The sequence below is a fragment of the Nicotiana tomentosiformis genome, chromosome 11 (genome assembly GCF_000390325.3).
Source record: "Nicotiana tomentosiformis chromosome 11, ASM39032v3, whole genome shotgun sequence".
Lineage (NCBI taxonomy): Eukaryota > Viridiplantae > Streptophyta > Magnoliopsida > Solanales > Solanaceae > Nicotiana > Nicotiana tomentosiformis.
This window is the reverse complement of record NC_090822.1, coordinates 126,677,863-126,695,711: the sequence shown is the minus strand read 5'-3', so window position 1 is coordinate 126,695,711 and position 17,849 is coordinate 126,677,863. Positions and strand designations below refer to the sequence as shown.

Genomic DNA, 17,849 nt, shown 5'->3' with positions numbered 1-17,849 from the left:
ACAGATTGATATAACACTCTACAGATTTTCCAGTCAAAGTTCCTATGTTCCAAAACTCCACTCTCAGCCTAGTAGCTCCCTTAGCCCTCTTACCCCCCCTTTACCCCCTCCCCCACGCTGACACCTCCGAGGACAAGACCTTACCCTACCATGGTTCACCAAAGCCACTATAATCTAGGAGTCACTATGCAAGCACAAACCCGAAATCAAGCGACAAAAATAAAATGAACTATCAAAATATAATCTACCATTAAAGGTCGTAAAACAGGTGAAGAAATAAAATAAAAGAACTAACGGGAATTATAATCTACAACTAGAGGTCAGAAAAGCAGGTGAAGAAATAAAACAAATGAACTAGAGGAAGTATAATCTACAACTAAAGGATAGAAAGACAGATGAAGAAATAAAACAAAGGAACTAAAGAAACTATAATCTACACTAAAGGATAGAAAAATAGGTGAAGAAATACAATACAAAAGCTAAAGGGGGCTATAATCTACAACTAAAGGTCACAAAGAACATGTGCAGAACTAGAACAGTACTACTAGGGGATATTTGAAATAAAGATTCAAAATAAAAATGTAAACAGGTAGATAACAGTATAAACAAGTAGGCAAAGCTATCACTAATGAAATTAATTTTTACAATGCTGGGGAAAATACTAAGTAAAGATTCAAGAACAAAATGGGGGGGCAAGGAGATACAATTATGCTAAAATATCAAACTATTAAAATATCCAGACAAGAGCGGAACAATAGAACCTGGATTGCCGCCCTTGAAATTAACAAAACTCTGGCCGGCAGTGATGGATTGCGACGAGCTGGAGCAATACTCTATGTATTCCTTGTTCAAATAGGACGTAGAAACATCGAATATTTTTGTGCTTTCTCTGGAGTTTAGACCAACCAAGAAATCTTTTCCCAATGTGATTGAAAAAGTTTCTGAGACGAAATTGAAACTGATTGCTATGAATCGAAGGAACCCCACTTCTTTGATTCTGAGCGAGTTGCAGTGCTTTGTTGTATTGTACCTTCTGTACCGGTAACAGCATCGACGGGAAAGTATTTGTCGTAATTAGACCAAAGACGTTGGTACGATTTGGCAATACTTGCAACTTTACCTCTAACAATGGAACAACTGGATTTTGCCGAAGAAAGGAATGGACGGCGATTGGTTCGCCGGAGAAAAAGAAGGAAAGAAGCAAGATCACGTCTTTCGCCGCCAAAGAAAAGCCGAATTAGCGAGTCTATTTTTGGTTCAGAATTATCACAATTTCCAAGATCAAGAAGCTTAATTATGATTTAGCGTTTGAGATATTTCACGATTCACCGGAAAAACATGTGGTATGGCAGAACTCCATTACGCCGGAGAAAAACTGCCGATGAAAAAAAGGGGCAGCAAGTAGTATCAACTTTGCCGTAGAAGACGAGCGAAATTTGACACTTCCGTATTAAATATATTTCCTTTCACAAAAATTATATGTAATAAAATAAAGGGAAAAGGCCCAAAAATGACCTTGTGGTATTCGAAATGGATCAATTATAACCCCCGTTTAAATTTGAATCCAAAAATGACTCTGTCGTTATAAAATGGGTCTAATAATGTCCTTGTGTTATTCAAAATGGATCAATAATGCCCTGAATTTTTTTTTTAAAAAAATACTTTTAAAAACTGAAAAATATATATTCTGTAAAAACTAGAAAAAGAAAGAAATTTGCAAAATATATATTTTTAAGTCATTTCAGTTTTTTTTAAGTATTTATTTTGTAAAAACGGGAAAACAAAATTAAAAAACTGGAAAAAAAAAACTCTCCTAAAGCAGTGGACTACATATGCATTAGTTTTAAAAAAATAAAAATATTTTACAAAATCTTTTTTTTTCAATTTGACGGTTCAATATTTTTTCGGTTTATTTTTATAAAATAAAAAATCTACCATAATTATCGGTACAGTTATAGATTTATATAAAAATATACGGTTTTATTAAAAAAAACCTAAAAATCGGCTCGGCACGGTACGATTATGTCGGTTTAGTCGGTTTTTAAATATTCATTTACAGTTATATGTCGGGTTTTTTTATAATAAATTTCCAGTTTTTAAATTTTTTTTCAATAAATTTCCAGTTTTTTTTAATTTTTTTTTTTCAGTTTTTACAAAATAAATACTTTAAAAAAACTGAAAAGATTTAACAATATATATTTTGCAAATTCCTTTCTTTTTCTAGTTTTTACAGAATATATATTTTTCAGTTTTTAAAAGTATTTTTTAAAAAAAAAATATTCAGGGCATTATTGATCAATTTTGAATAACACAAGGGCATTATTAGACCCATTTTATAATGGCAGGGTCATTTTTGGATTCAAATTTAAACGGAGGTTATAATTGATCCATTTCAAATACCACAATGTCATTTTTGGACCTTTTCCCTGAAATAAAATAGAAATAGTTTGGATTAGCCAAATATTTCTTATGAGCAAAGTAATACTCCCTCCGTTCCGGTTTATGTAAACCTATTTCCTTTTTAGTCTATTCCAAGAAGAATGACCTCTTTCTAAATTTGGAAATATTTTTGCTTAAACTTACAATTCTACCCTTAATGAGAAGCTTTTATAACCACACAAATACTCTGGACCGCTTTTTGAATTGTTTAGGACCACAAATTTCAAAAGTCTTCATTTTTTCTTAAACTTCGTGCCCAGTCAAACAGGTTCACATAAATACGGAGGGAGTACTTTAAAGAGTAATTTACTCACTTGCATGTTTATTACTGATAGAGCACAAGGTGAAATAAAGTCTTTGGTGACGGCATTCGTGGCGATAGTGACCAATATTTCAGTGACAACCTTCCATGGCGACTACCAAGGTCGCCACTACAAGAGGTACAGTGTTAGCAACCCACATTTCACTGACAACCTTTCGTGGCGACCTCCGCCGCTACGTTTCACTCACTTATGCTCTATGTCGCCATTTGTTATTTCAGTTACGACCTTCTGTGGCAACTTTGTACAGTCGCCACTAAAGGAGTTGTAGGCGCCAATTTTAGTGGCGAACTTCTGTACTAAAGAGGTCACTAATTGTAGTAGCGCCTTGCATTTCCTGAAAATCTTCTTGTGGTGACTTAATACGCTCGCCACTAAAAGCGGTGTTGTATGTCGCCAATTGACGGCACAAGACAAGATATTAGTGTGTACAGGTATTTAACTTGATCTTTATTAGTTGACTTAGCTGTTTTAGCATTTTCATTTACCATTTTTTGTTACACTATCAATTGAGAGCAGCTTTAAGGCATTTTTAAATTCTTGTTGACTTATTGAAGCTTTGAGCTAAACGTAAACCACTGTGCTATTTAAAGGTTGTAGATGTTTTATAATCTATCCATCTTATAGTTGAGAAGATTATTTTGTATAGATCTGTATCCTTCATCCTTAATGCTCTTAACTTAAGTTCTTGATTTTTGGAAATTGCAGGTCTCGAGTCCCTAATAAGTTGCTGGGGCTGCAAATACGAGCCTTTACTTTCCTAGTTTGTAATGTTTCTTAAGGTGTTTGTTACCCTATGAAAAAATACATGAGCTTTCTCCTTTGCGATTCAACAAGATTTTGTTTTCACTTATCAATACTATGTAGAAATGAATATATTCAACCTATTTATTAGTTAACTATCTCTGAGGGCATATCAGTTGATATACAGCTACTCTGTTTGTTAAAGATGATATTAGCAAAGAAAACAAGCATATAAAACCATAGAATTTCATCGTACAAATTGCATGGGGCTCCCTATTTGGTCGCCCCCTTTTAACTTATACCCTTTTTGTTTTTCCATTTGCATCCGTACACATTTTTTTGTTAATAGTGTTTTAAAAAGACGATTTTACCCTTTAGGACTATTGACAAAACTGTAGACTGCAGGACAAAAGTTCAGCATATTTTGGCATGAAGTTTTAGCAAATAAACTAAATAACTTAAGCATGTTTAGTCAGAAATTTTAGCAAATGAACTAAATAACTTAAGCATGTTTAGTATGAAATTTTAGCAAATGAACTAAATAACTTAAGCATGTTTAGTATGAAAATTTAGCAAATGAACTAAATAACTTAAGGATGTTTAGTCTGAAATTTTAGCAAATGAACTAAATAACTTCAGCATGCATTAGCAAAAACTCATTAGAAAATTACATACCGCAAGACAAAAACTTAAGCATGTTTAGTCTGAAGTTTTCGTAAATTAACTAAATAACTTCAGCATGTTTAGACTAAAGTTTCAGATAAAACTCATGACAAAACTGTAGACTGCAGGATAAATAACTTCAGCATGCATTAGCATGAGGTTTTGGATTCAATGTAAAATAAATTCATGCTATATTAGCATGAAGTTTTAGCTTCAACATGAAACAACTGCATGCTACATTAGCATGAAGTTTTTAGCTTCAAGGTGAAATAATTTCATGCAAGTGTGATTCTGAAAATGAATCTGGACAAGTTTCTGGTTATTTGATAAAGCTGATGAGAGAAGAGGAGGAAGATTGCAAATCACGCGATCATCAGGGGTGTAATTGTCATATTATTACGAATTTTTTGTCAACTGGCTACTAAATTAATAATTTTTAAAAATAGGGTACATGTTAAAAGGTGACACAAATATAGGATACGGCTGCAAATCCTCCAATTTCATCGAATGCAAAAAAGTTTCTAACTTGAAGCAAGAATCAAATCTTTCTAATTAAAGTTCAAACGAACTTTTTCCCACAAAAATTTGCAAGAAAATAAAAGAGGCTAGTATTGAGTATCAAGATTCAGCCCTTTCACTTTCAAATTAAAGAATTTTAAAAAAACAACTCATTATACAAGTCAAAGAAAGACATACAGTTGGCTCATTTGTGACTAGATACACTTTCAAAAAAGAAGTTACCTTTAAGTTGCAGATGGTTGAATTTTAGCCAAATGGGGTTTCTCTACTATGCTTTTGGAACTAAAAAAAGTAAAGTAAACTTCATACTTCGAATTATTAATTTTCTCTGGAACGAGGCAGAATGAATAGAGCTGGCCTAAGATCATGCTGAGTTTGTAGTTAATGGACAACAAGTGACTATTGCTGTACTACCCAACCATCGCCCCGGAGTGTACGCCTTTTGAAATTTTCGCCCCTCACCATCGTTCCGGAGCGTTTTTGGTACGCCTTCCCGGGGCAAGCCCCGAAAACGCCTTTTAAACCACTGGTCCCAACCACGGAAAATCCTCTTTGAATTTTCCAAAGATCTTTGGAATTCATTTATTATTTTCTCAAGGGTAGCTTGATTTGGTTTTGTTACATTTCATGTACAGGCTTGTGCGATCTCAAATGTATCATAAATGATACAGTAGAAACAATTCTTTTTCATGTTCAGCTTAATAAAGTCATGAAATTTTTCATTTTTATCTTCTTTTTTCTAAAGCATTTCACTTTTTTCTGCAATTCCTTCCTAGCTTTAATTGATATCTTAATTGACATCCCTTCCTAGCTCAGTGCTACTGAATATATGAAGAAGATGACATTTGTTGTGTTCATTGCTGCTTAGAGTTATACCATTTTAGCTTGTGGACTAACACCAAAGATGGCAGTAAAAATTCGTCACTCCAGATAATATCAAAATCTGCCATAATATCAACAACATATCCTAAGTTATTGAAAATGTTAAAGACTCACGACTCTATAACACTAAATCACCGAACTCAACTTCTGCAGGACATTCTAAGTTATTAAAAAAAAATTAGAATATGTAAATTCATTACAACTATTAGAAAGTAACCCAAATAACTACATCTTTTATTATAATCAACATCAATTATTATGAATATAATTTTTAACCTTTAAGTCAAGGTCTATACACCAAGTAACACTCTTATCCTAACCAATCAAAAATAAAATGGAATATTGACTTGAAATGTTTTTGTCAAGGTCTACACACCAAGTAATACGTTATTCTAACTAATCAAACTCTCTTTGAATTTTCGACTTAAAATGTTTTTGCCAGGGTCTATACACCAATTAATACGCTTGTAGACTTTTCTTTTTCCTCTAAATTGAATGTATGTTGAATAAATAACTGCTTCTTACTTGACCACCGTTAGATAAAGTTAATATTCTCCATAGTAGATAGTTCTACAATATAGGATTTAATTCAATACATTTATAATAATGACTATGTTTCAGTCCCAAGGTAGTTCGAGCCAGCTGTATGAATCTTGACTGTTGACGAGGCCATTACATTTCAGTATTTGTTCTTGCAGTTAATATGGCATAATATGATGAACAATTAATTATGTTTTTTTTCATTAGAACAACTTCACCATGGAAAAATATATACACTATCACTGAATAAGTCTTAGCGCTCTAAAAAATTCTTCCCATTAAAGCTTCACCACAGAATGTAATTGACAACTCTAAATTTGAATGAAAATGACTAGGTGAGCTTCCTGGAATTGAATTGGCCCCCCAACCTTTTCTTAATGTGATGTGTGTCCCTTCATATCTAGAAGTAATTTTATGTTAAGATTTAAAATCGTATTTTGAGACACTTAAACAATAAAGTGTGATTTATTGCATTTTCGTATAATCTTTTTAGATTTGTAAGTTTTATTTTAAGAGCAAAAGAACTTGATATCGAATTCACTCGAAAATTTAAAAAATAATCTTCATACCCTTGAATTATTAATTTTCTTTGGAATTAACAGAATGAACGAATACCACTTAAGATCATGTTGAAAAGCGTAGTCAATTAAGGGAAAGTGAATCGTCTAGTATTTGTTGGGCTCGAGGGACAAAAAATCCTATTTGAATTTGCCAAAGATATTTGAAATTCATTTATTTCTCTCATGATTGGCTTGCTTCGGTTTGATGCATTTCATGTAACAAGGTTGTATGATCCCGCAAGTACTCATAAGGAAATAGAAAAAAAATCATTTTTTGATGGTCAACTCCTAAAATTCATGGTTTTTATTTTATTCATTTAAAATGCATTTATCTAGAATAATACATTAAAAATAATAGGGTCATCTTCAAAAATGGCCATTGAATTTTATCATTTTTAACGGCAAAGTCACAAAACTACTTTATATCTCATTAAAGTAACTGAACTTTATTCACTATAATAACGCAACTATAAAACTATTTCTTTTCACATTAAAGTAACATATCTTGTATCAGAATTGTAAAAACTTGAACCGGAAGAACAAATTTTGATCAGATTTATCATCTTTATAGTTTTCCGAATTTCAGAATAAGATATATAATTGCCGCAATACACTGAAATTTCAAGAAATATTATATCAAAACCCATATTCAGACTCTTGTAGAACCTGGATAAGCATGAAAGCTAGCTAGTTCCCTCATTATAGTAGTCTCATCATCAGTGGTGAAGTCACGAATTACACTAAGGATGTTCAAGAATTAATATATATGTATAAAAAATAATTTTTTATTTATATACCCAGTATAATATTTTATATACACAGTATACTTTTTCGATTCGGAGTTTTCAACTGACCACCCTTCATTGTATGTGGTTACGCCACTGCTCATCATCAGCTTGTGGACTCTTAACACCAAGGATGTAATAAATATTTGCTTTCCACATTTACTTCGTTCATATCTGCATGTTGCAATATCTGATTATTGGCCTTGAGTCCAGGATGCAAATTTGTGGCCATTAAAGCAAAACATTTCACTCCAAATTGTCTTGTGGTTAATATTGTATAATTTTAGTGATTAAACAGATACTTATTGTGTGGTGGTTACTGTGAATGTTTCATTACAACAGCTTCAAAATGTGAAATTATAACTTGTACACAATCACTGAATAAGTGGTATGTAGTGCTTTACAAATGGTATTGACCAACTTGATGTGTTATCCTTTATTAGCAACTTGATGTGTTATCCTTTATTAGCAACTTGACACAAACCTCTTGAATGCAAGTAGTTGTCCTCTTGAGAGTATGAATTTTTTAATATGAGCAAAGCATCTTTATGAATTTTTATCTTCCAAATTAATAAAACTTAGGCAAGAATTCCTCTCTGATTAACGAAAACAAGCATAAGAACAATCTCATTCTCAACGCGTTATATATATATATAAAAAAAAAATTTACTGAGTTTAAGAGTGTGCCATAGAGTGGTTTGACCTTTTCCTTTCTCTTTTCTTTTTTGAATTACTCAAACCTCCAATTCATTACATTTGATGCAAGATATAAACTACGGAAAAAGGGTCAAAACTACCCTCGAACTATAGGCTTAGGGTCAAATATAACCTCCGTCCACCTATTGTGCTAAATTTGCCCCTGACGTTTTCTTTTTAGCTCAAGTATAACCTTATGACTAACGACAATTTCCCAAAAAAAAAAAAAAAAATTATAATGATGTGGCAGCTTCTCATTTGTCGAATTTAAAACACTTGTCCCCATTGAAATGACCTACCAATATCTACGATTTTCAAAATAACCCGCCCCGAACCAAAACTCTAACAGATAAAAGGGAATACCCACCCCCACAGGACTCTTCTTCTTTCTTTTCTAAGTGTCTTTTCTTCAAATTAGGGCTCTTCAAAGAAAGAAGAGTCGTGTCAATGGCTGCAATAAAACTTTTAGCTTATTTGACAAGAAAATCAGTTCAAATCTGTAGAGAACAACAAATTTTGGACATAAACAAACATCCACAAATCACTAAATACCCTCTAAAATTTCAGATCTGAAAATTTTGACTAGCTTCAATGGCGAACAACTTTGTTCCTTGCATTTTCGAGCAACTAAGACAGCAAATAAACTTGATTTTAGCTTCAAATAATAACAATCAGCAGGTTCCAAGCAACAATCTCGACTTTCAAAACTAAACTCTCTCAACAACTTTTGACAATTTCAAGGCACGAATTTGGCCATCATAATCAGTAGAGTGATCAAGGAAATTTTTAAGCACTAAAACTCTTCACTTCAGTAAAGAATCATCCTTTCTCAATTCCACCAAAGAACTCAGTTGTTTTTTCAAATGCTCATGCCAATGAAATTCGTAAACTCAGAAACAAAGCATGAACTCAAGTGTATTTGATCAAATAGTGATACTATATTTTAATTTTCTGATTTTTTGTTTTGTTTTGGATTTGATAATAAAATATTAGACATTTCATGTTGGGTAACTGCAGTTTGGGGCGGGTTAGTCCGAAAATAGATACATATGGATGGGTCTTGTTAATGGGAACATGTGTTTTAAATTCAGCCAATGAGAAGCTGCCACGTCATTATTAAATAAATATTTTTTTTTTGGTGGAAATGGTTGTTAGTCTGAAGGGTAGGCTTGAGCCGAAATGAAAACGTCGAGGAAAATTTTAGCGCAATAGGTGGATGGAGGGTATATTTAGACCTAAGCCTATTGTTCAGAGGCTGTTTTGACCCTTTTCGGTATAAACTAGTGTAGAGAGCGGGGCATTTTCAACTGCCTTTTTTGTGTTATGGCATCTTTATTGAATTAACAAGTCGACTCTTATTGCAATAACTTCTGCTGAATATTTGTATAACCAGTACTAATTTTTGGCTCTAAAGGTCTTTATTTTCCCGTCTTAAACATATCAATGACTAGTTTGAATAGGTGAGACTTGGAATTGCCTTCAATTTCCATAGTAATGGCTTGGAATGTTATGCTAGTACAAGTCTTAGAACGTTACATCCAACAAAAGTGATCGTTATTAAAGGGAAAAGACTTACAAAGAAAATAGAGAAGAAAAAGAAAAGTTAATACCTACATATTCTGACCAATGGTTCATCTCATTCTCATTTGTGGCAGCCTTAGTAGTCGTCACCAAAAGTGGTACTATATATGCCTAAAATTCATTTTGTGGCGGATTTGTTTACTATTTATGATGATCACGATCGCTGTAAAAGATAATAATTTTTTTAACAGTGATGCAACAGGAGCGGACGCACATTCACATCCAAGCTTTAGCGGAAAATATTCACAAAATTTATATGTAAAAATAAATATAAATAAAATAGTATGGATTAGACAAATATTTTCTTACGAGAAAAGTAATACTTTAAAGAATAATCTAGTCACTTTCATGTTTATAACTGTTAGAGCACAAGATGAAATAAAGTTTTTGGTGATCGTATTAGTGGTGACTTCCATCGTTGCCACCAAATATATGAAGAAGATGACATGTCTTGAGTTCATTGTTGGGAGACTTCATCCTCCAACTTTTAGTGGAACTGAGTCAGAGGATGCTCAGGATTTCTTGAATAGATGTCAGTGGATGCTTCGTACATTGGGTATTCTGGAGATCAGTGGGGTCTCATTTACTACTTTTCAGCTCACCGGAGCAACCTTCAGATGGTGGGAGTCTTATGAGAGGAGCATACCAGTTGGTGAAACACCACTTTCATGGCATGAGTTCTCCATATTATTTCTGGAGAAGTTTGTTCCACAGACCCACAGAGAGGAACTGCGCAGGAAGTTGGAGTATTTATGTCAGGAGGACCTGTCTGTGACCCAGTATGAGATGCAGTTTTCAGAATTAGCTCGTCATGTAGTTTGGTTGGTTCCCACTAAGAGGGAGAAGATCAGGAGGTTCATTAATAACCTTTACCAGGAGTTCCGTTTTGTTATGACTGTGGGAAATGTAGTAGGTGCTAAATTCGACGAGGTGGTTGAAAGTGCTCGACGGCTAGAAATAGTCCATACTCAGGAGCGTGAGGAGAGGGAGGCTAAGAGGTCTCGTGGTCTGGGTAATTCCGGCGATGTTCCTTCTGGGGGACAGTCCTATCACAACAGGGGTCGATCTTATAGGCCCGCTCAGATGGTCCGTCCATCTCATCGTGGCACATCAGCCAGCCATGGTTCATACAGTGCTTGACCGAGCCAGTCTTCTCTTAGTGCACTTTCAGCTCAGAGTTCATCTCGTGCACCATCAGTTCAGGGTTCATCTGTACCATGTTCTTCTGGTAGTTATTCTAGTTCTCGAGGTCTACCTCTGAACTTGCCACCATTTTTCGATAGGGATTGCTATAAGTGTGGAGAGCTGGGTCATGTGGGGAAATATTGTCCCCGCAGGCGAGGACAATAGACATACATTATATTGTGATATCGTTTCATTGTGTATACATTCATGCCTTTATTTTGAGCTGTTATTGTGAACTTATATTTTCTATGTGACTTGTAGTCGTTGTTCTTTCTGCGTCCTTTACCCCAAGTGTTGTTGTGTTATCCATGCCTTCTATCTGTTTAACTTGCAAATATTATAATTTTCTTCTTATTTGTTATATTTGCATCTAAGCCTTCTACCATGCTAATTAGTGAAATTTATATTTTTCCTTCCTAATTGCTGTCATAATTTCTATGCCCCTTTTTCCTAGCCTGTTTCCGTGGTCTATATGTATAGCTTTGTTCGTTGTTGCTTCCTGTGTGCCTCTCACTTTATTTTTTTTATTATTATTGGTATTTCTCCCACCTAGTCGGTATTGTTATATGTATGCCCGCTGAGAAAGAGATAAATGCACAAAGGGTGTTGTCGTGCCAATTTATTTCATATATATATATATATATATATATATATATATATATATAGGGTGACAATGAGACAAGTGCACGAAGGTATCACCGTGCCATTCAATGTTATATCATGAATATATTTCTCACACCAGGAAAATTACGAATTTGCTATAGTGATTTCTCCTAGTAATCATTTTCTGCCTCACATAGTTGTTTCATTGTACCCTTATCTGTTATGTTCTATAATTGTTTCTATTGTTAGTATACTGCATAGGTTATAACAGTGAGTATCATTTTACTAAAAATCCACGTTAGTACTTTGACGAGGTTAGACAAAATACTTACTGAGTACATGGGGTCGGTTGTACTACTCAATTGCTTTTCCTAACTTTAGAATTATTAATCTATTCATGTATATTTCAAACAGATGATATATTTTATCTCATATCAGCTTTGCAAATTCTAAAATTTAGAAGCTTATGATTTGTACTACTAATCCTTGGGGAGTGTATTAGAGTCAGTTAAATATTAATTGAATCGGATTGTTGTTATTTGGCTTATCTAGCAGGTGAGGTTAAGTGTCATCATGACTATTTGGATTTTGGGTCGTGACACATATGTCGTTGCTTAAGATGCAGTAATCACAGGTATTGCTTCCGTATGCCACAGGGAAGCTTCTATATTATTTGGCTCTGATTCTACATATTCGTATGTATCATCATATTTTTTTTGTTATTTGGATATGTCCTGTGAGTCCTTAGTTTCACATGTTTGTGTATCTACGTCGGTGGGTGATACTATTATTGTGGACCGTATGTATCGGTTGTGTGTGGTAACTATTGGGGGATTACAGACTAGAATTGATCTCTTATTGCTTAGTATGGTTGATTTCGATGTAATCTTGGGTATGGATTGGTTGTCTCCATGTCATGTTATTCTGGTCTGTCACGCAAAAACCATGACGTTGGCTATACCGGAATTGCCGAAGGTCGAGTGGAGAGGTTCTCTAGATTATGTTCCCAATAGGGTAATTTCTTACTTGAAGGCCCAACGGATGGTTGGAAAGGGGTATTTGTCATATTTGGCCTTTGTGAGAGATGTTGATGCAGACACTCCTACTATTGATTCTGTACCAGTAGTGCGAGACTTTCCGGATGTATTTTCTGCAGACCTGTCGGGTATGCCACCCGACAGGGATATTGACTTTGGTACTGACTTGGTGTCGGGTACTTAGCCCATTTCTATTTCTTTGTATCGTATGGCACCATCTGAGTTGAAGGAATTGAAAAAACAACTTCAGGATCTTTCACGGGAAGGCCAAAGTGGTGGCCAGTGCCTTGAGTAGAAAGGCGGTGAGTATGGGTAGCCTTGCATTCATTCCTGTTGGTGAGAGGCTTCTTGGAGTTGATGTTCAGGCCTTCGTCAATCAGTTTGTGAGATTAGATATTTCAAAGCCAGACGGGTTCTAGCTTGTGTGGTTTCTCGGTCTTTCTTATATGACCGCATCAGAGATCGATGGGATATTAGGAATGCACGATCGGATTTGTGTGCGAAATGTAGATGGACTACGGGAGTTGATTCTTGAGGAGGCCCACCGTTCGTGGTACTCTATTCATCCGAGTGCCGCAAAGATGTATCACTACTTGAGATGACACTATTGGTGGAGAATAATGAAGAACGATATAGTGGGATTTGTAGCTCAATGTTTAATTTGTCAACAGGTGAAGTACGAGCAACAGAGATTGGGCAGATTGCTTCAGAGACTTGAAATGCCAGAATAGAAATGGGAGCGTATTACCATGGACTTCGTAGTTGGACTCCCACGGACTTTGAGGAAGTTTGATGCTATTTGGGTGATTGTTGATCGGTTGACCAAGTCCGCCCATTTTATTCTAGTATGTACTACTTATTCTTCGGAGCGATTAGCTGAGATTTATATCCGCGAGATTGTCTTCCTACAGGGTGTGCCAATGTCCATCATTTCAGATCGGGGGACGTAGTTTACATCACAGTTTTGGAGAGGAGTGCAATGAGAATTAGGCACACAGGTTCAGTTGAGTACAACATTTCACCCTCAGACAGAAAGACAGTCCAAGAGCACTATTAAGAAATTTGAAGATATGCTACACACTTGTGTTATAGATTTTAGGGGTTCTTGTGATCAGGTTCTGCCACTTGTAGAGTTTGCCTATAACAACAGCTACCAATTCGAGTATTCGGATGGCTCCATATGAGGCTTTATATGGGAGACGGTGTCGGTCTTCGGTGGGTTGGTTTGAGCCGGGTGAGGCTAGGCTATTGGGTACTAATTTAGTTCAAGATGCATTAGAAAGGGTTAAATTGATCCAAGATCGACTTTGCACGGCACAATCTAGATAGAAGAGTTATGCCAGCTGGAAGGTTCGCGATGTTGCTTACATGGTAGGATAGAAGGTACTACTACGAGTTTCGCCTTTGAAGGGTGTTATGAGATTCGAGAATAAAGGCAAGTTGAATCCTCGGTATACCGGGCCTTTCGAAATATTTAAAAAGATTGGAGAGGTGGCTTATGAACTTGCATTGTCGCCTAGTCTATCAGGTGTTCATCCCGTATTTCATGTATCTATGCCCCGAAAGTATGTGGGAGATTCGATAGGTTCAAAGGTTAAGGTCAAAGAACATAACTTTAGTGAAAGTGCAGTGGAGAGGCTAGTCAGTCGAAGAAGCTACCTGGGAGATTGAGCGGGGAGATGCGGAGCAAATATCCACACCTATTTGAGACTCCAGGTATGACTCTAAACCCGTTCGAGTACGAACGATTATTTAACATGGGGAGAATGTAACGATCCGGTCTATCATTTTGAGTAGTACATCCCCGTTCCCCCATTATACCAGCCGGAAGGTTCGCGATGTTGCTTACATGGTAGGAGAGAAGGTACTACTCCGATTTTTGCCTTTGAAGGGTGTTATGAGATTCGAGAATAAGGGCAAGTTGAATCCTCGGTATACCGGGCCTTTAAAAATATTTAAAATGATTGGAGAAGTGGCTTATGAACTTGCATTGTCGCCTAGTCTATCGGGTGTTCATCCCTTGTTTCATGTATCTATGCTCCGAAAGTATGTGGGAGATCCGTCTCATATTTTAGATTTTAGTACAGTGTAGTTGGATGGTAAATTGACTTATGATGTGGAGCTGGTGGCCATTTTGGATTGGTATGTTCAAAAGTTGAAGTCAAAGAACATAACTTTAGTGAAAGTGCAGTGGAGAGGCTAGTCAGTCGGAGAAGCTACCTGGGAGATTGAGCGGGGAGATGCGGAGCAAATATCCACACCTATTTGAGACTCCAGGTATGACTCTAAACCCGTTCGAAGACGGACGATTGTTTAAGAGGGGGAGAATGTAATGAGCCGACCTGTCATTTTGAGTAGTACCTCCCAGTTCCCCTATTTACTACTCAATTTGTGCTTTACAGTTGTTACGTGATTTGCTGGGATAATTGGTTTGGGTCCGGTGAGGTTTCGGAATAAATTGAGACACTTAGTCTCAAGGATGAAAGCTGAAGTTGAAATAGTTGACCGAATATTGACATATATGTAAAGGACCCCGGAATAGAGATTTGATGATTCCAATAGCTCTGTATGGTGATTTTGGACTTAGGAGTGTATCCAGATAATTATTTGGAAGTCTGTAGTTAAACTAGGCTTTGAAATGGAAAAAATAGAAAATTGAAAGTTTGGAAGTTTGACAGGGGGGTTGACTTTTTGATATCGGGGTCGGAATCCACTTCTGAAAATTTTTATAGGTCTGCTATATCATTTATGACTTGTGTGCAAAATTTGAGGTTAATCGGACTTGATTTGATAGGTTGCGACATCGAATATAGAAGTTAGAATTTTTTAGTTTCATTAAGCTTGAATTGGGGTATGATTTGTGTTTTCAGTGTTGTTTGATGTAATTTGAGGCCTCGATAAAGTTCGTATGATGTTTTAGGACTTGTTGGTATATTTGGTTGAGGTCCGGAAGGACTCGGGTGAGTTTCAGATGGATAACGGATCAAATTTGGACTTAGGAAAATCTGAAAATTTGGCCTTCTGGTGCAATCGCACCTACAGACGTTTTCTCACTAGTGCAAACTCGCAGAAACAAGCTTGGAATTGCAGAAGCATGTGGTCCGCAGAAGCGGACGAGACCTCACAGAAGCAAGTCCGCAGAAGCGACACATCCATCGCGTAAGCGGAAAAGGGGAAGGTGCAGCCTCGTTGTAGAAGCGAGTCCGCAGAAGTGCCCTAAGTCGTGAAGCGTTGAAGCCCTCGCATCTGCGTGACCGCATATGCTGCTAAGTGAGTCGCAGATGCGAAAAGCCTTGGACAAAATAAAATCAGAGGGGTTGTAGGATTTTGGCATTTTTGAACATTTCCAACACGGGTTGAGGCGATCTTTCAGAGGCATTTCACAGGAAACCTTGAGGTAAGTCACTTGTGATCATTGTTAGTTAATAATATTGAATTATCAATGATTATTTCTACTAGATTACGTATTTTTCAGGTGTAATTTGAGGATTTGGGCCTAGGGATTTCAAAATAAGAATTTAAGATTCGGAGGTCGAGTTGATGTTAGAATCTGGTAAATTTGGTATGGTTGGACTCGTGGTTGAATGAGCGTTCATATTTTATAATTTTTGTCGGGTTCCAATACATGGGCCCCGTTGACGATTTTTGAGTTGAATTTTAGATTTTGTTGGAAATTTAGTATTTTTATATGGAATTAATTTCTATAATTTGTGTTGATTGTATCAAATTAATTGTGACTAGATTCGAGCCATTCAGAGGCCAATTTGCGAGGCAAAGGCATATTGGAATAAAGGACTTTTACGGTTTGAGGTAAGTAACACTTCTAAACTTGGTTCTAAGGGTATGAATCACTGAATTTTGTGTTATATAAATTGTTTGGAGGTGACGCACATGCTAGGTGACGGGCGTGTGGGCGTGCACCATAGAAATTGTGACTTAAATAAATTCCGTAGAGTTGCATAATCAAAGAATCATGTCATTATTCACATGTTCCCCACGTGTTAGAGAAATTGAGCCAGGGCTCGTATTAAAGATCATGTTTAGGCTATGTACCGATATTTTGGGACCCACAGGGTCGTGTTGTTGTTGAATTAATTATTTTAAATTATAACTTCATACTCAATCATGTTCATTCATTTCATATCATATCTCAGTCTCTGTTTCTATTATATATATATATATATATATATATATATATATATATATATATATATATCATATTATCATTTTGGGCTGATTTTCAATATATTTTGAGCCTAAGAGACTGGAGAGATTGATGGCTGAGTTAGACCGAGGGCCTAATTGTGAGAATATTTATGGGATCGGACTGCATGTCACAACATGACATATTGGCTTTATATATGTTATTATATGGATCGGGGCTGCACGTCGCAGCAGGCCTCATAGGCTTTATTATTATGGGATCGGACTGCACGCCGCATTAGACCATATTGGCTTTATATAGTGCTTGGGTTGAAGGAGCCCCTCTGGAGTCTGCAACCCCCATAGTGAGCGCAGTTGATGTTTATATTTGGAATGGACTTCCCATGGCACGTAGTTGCCTTATTTATTTACTTATATGAGGGATGGATCTTCCCTGGACTGGATTTGTCGTACGGTACTGAGTGGTTGAGTACTCTGAGAGTGTGAGTACGTGAGATTTTCATTATGTTGTATCACCTATGGCATGTACATTGGCATGTAGACATAGAGATGTTATATTCCTCATATCATTCAGATTTGATCTATTTTTCTTGTATTGAGTTTAACTGTTGAACTTGAAAGCATGCCTACATTTCTGTATTGTTATTTCCTTATTGGACTTTACCTTTGGAGCTCCTCACTACTTTCATCCCAAAGGTTAGTCTTTGTTACTTATTGAGTACATGCGGTTGGTTGTACTCATACTACACTCTGCACTTTGTGTGCAGATCCAGGTACTTCTGGATACGACGACTGCTAGATTTCAGAGTTTTATCTGTTGGAGACTATCGAGGTAGTTGGTTGGCGTCCTCAGACCTTGACTCTCTTTCCTTTCAGTTATTTGTACTGTTCTACATTTCCAGACAGTGTTTGTATCAGTCAGACTTTGTTATTATTTTTATGCTCATGTACTCAGTGATGCCAGGTTTTGGGAAGGTATTTATATATATATATTTGTGAGATTTTTATATTGAATTTAAATATTATGTTTTTAAATTTAAAAGAAATTGTGGTTTATTGAGGTTGTCGGCTTGCCTAGTTTTGAGATAAGCGCTATCACGATATGCGAATTTTGGATCGTGACATATAGTC

The 17,849-nt window shown here is 35.9% G+C and overlaps 1 protein-coding gene across 1 annotated transcript; it reads left to right on the top strand.

Annotated features, from left to right (window-relative positions):
• Positions 1-10,170: 10,170 nt before the first annotated feature.
• On the top strand, positions 10,171-10,869 carry LOC138902135 (uncharacterized). The gene has a single exon (XM_070189954.1). The coding sequence runs from the start codon at positions 10,171-10,173 to the stop codon at positions 10,867-10,869; it is 699 nt and encodes a 232-aa protein (XP_070046055.1).
• Positions 10,870-17,849: the final 6,980 nt, after the last annotated feature.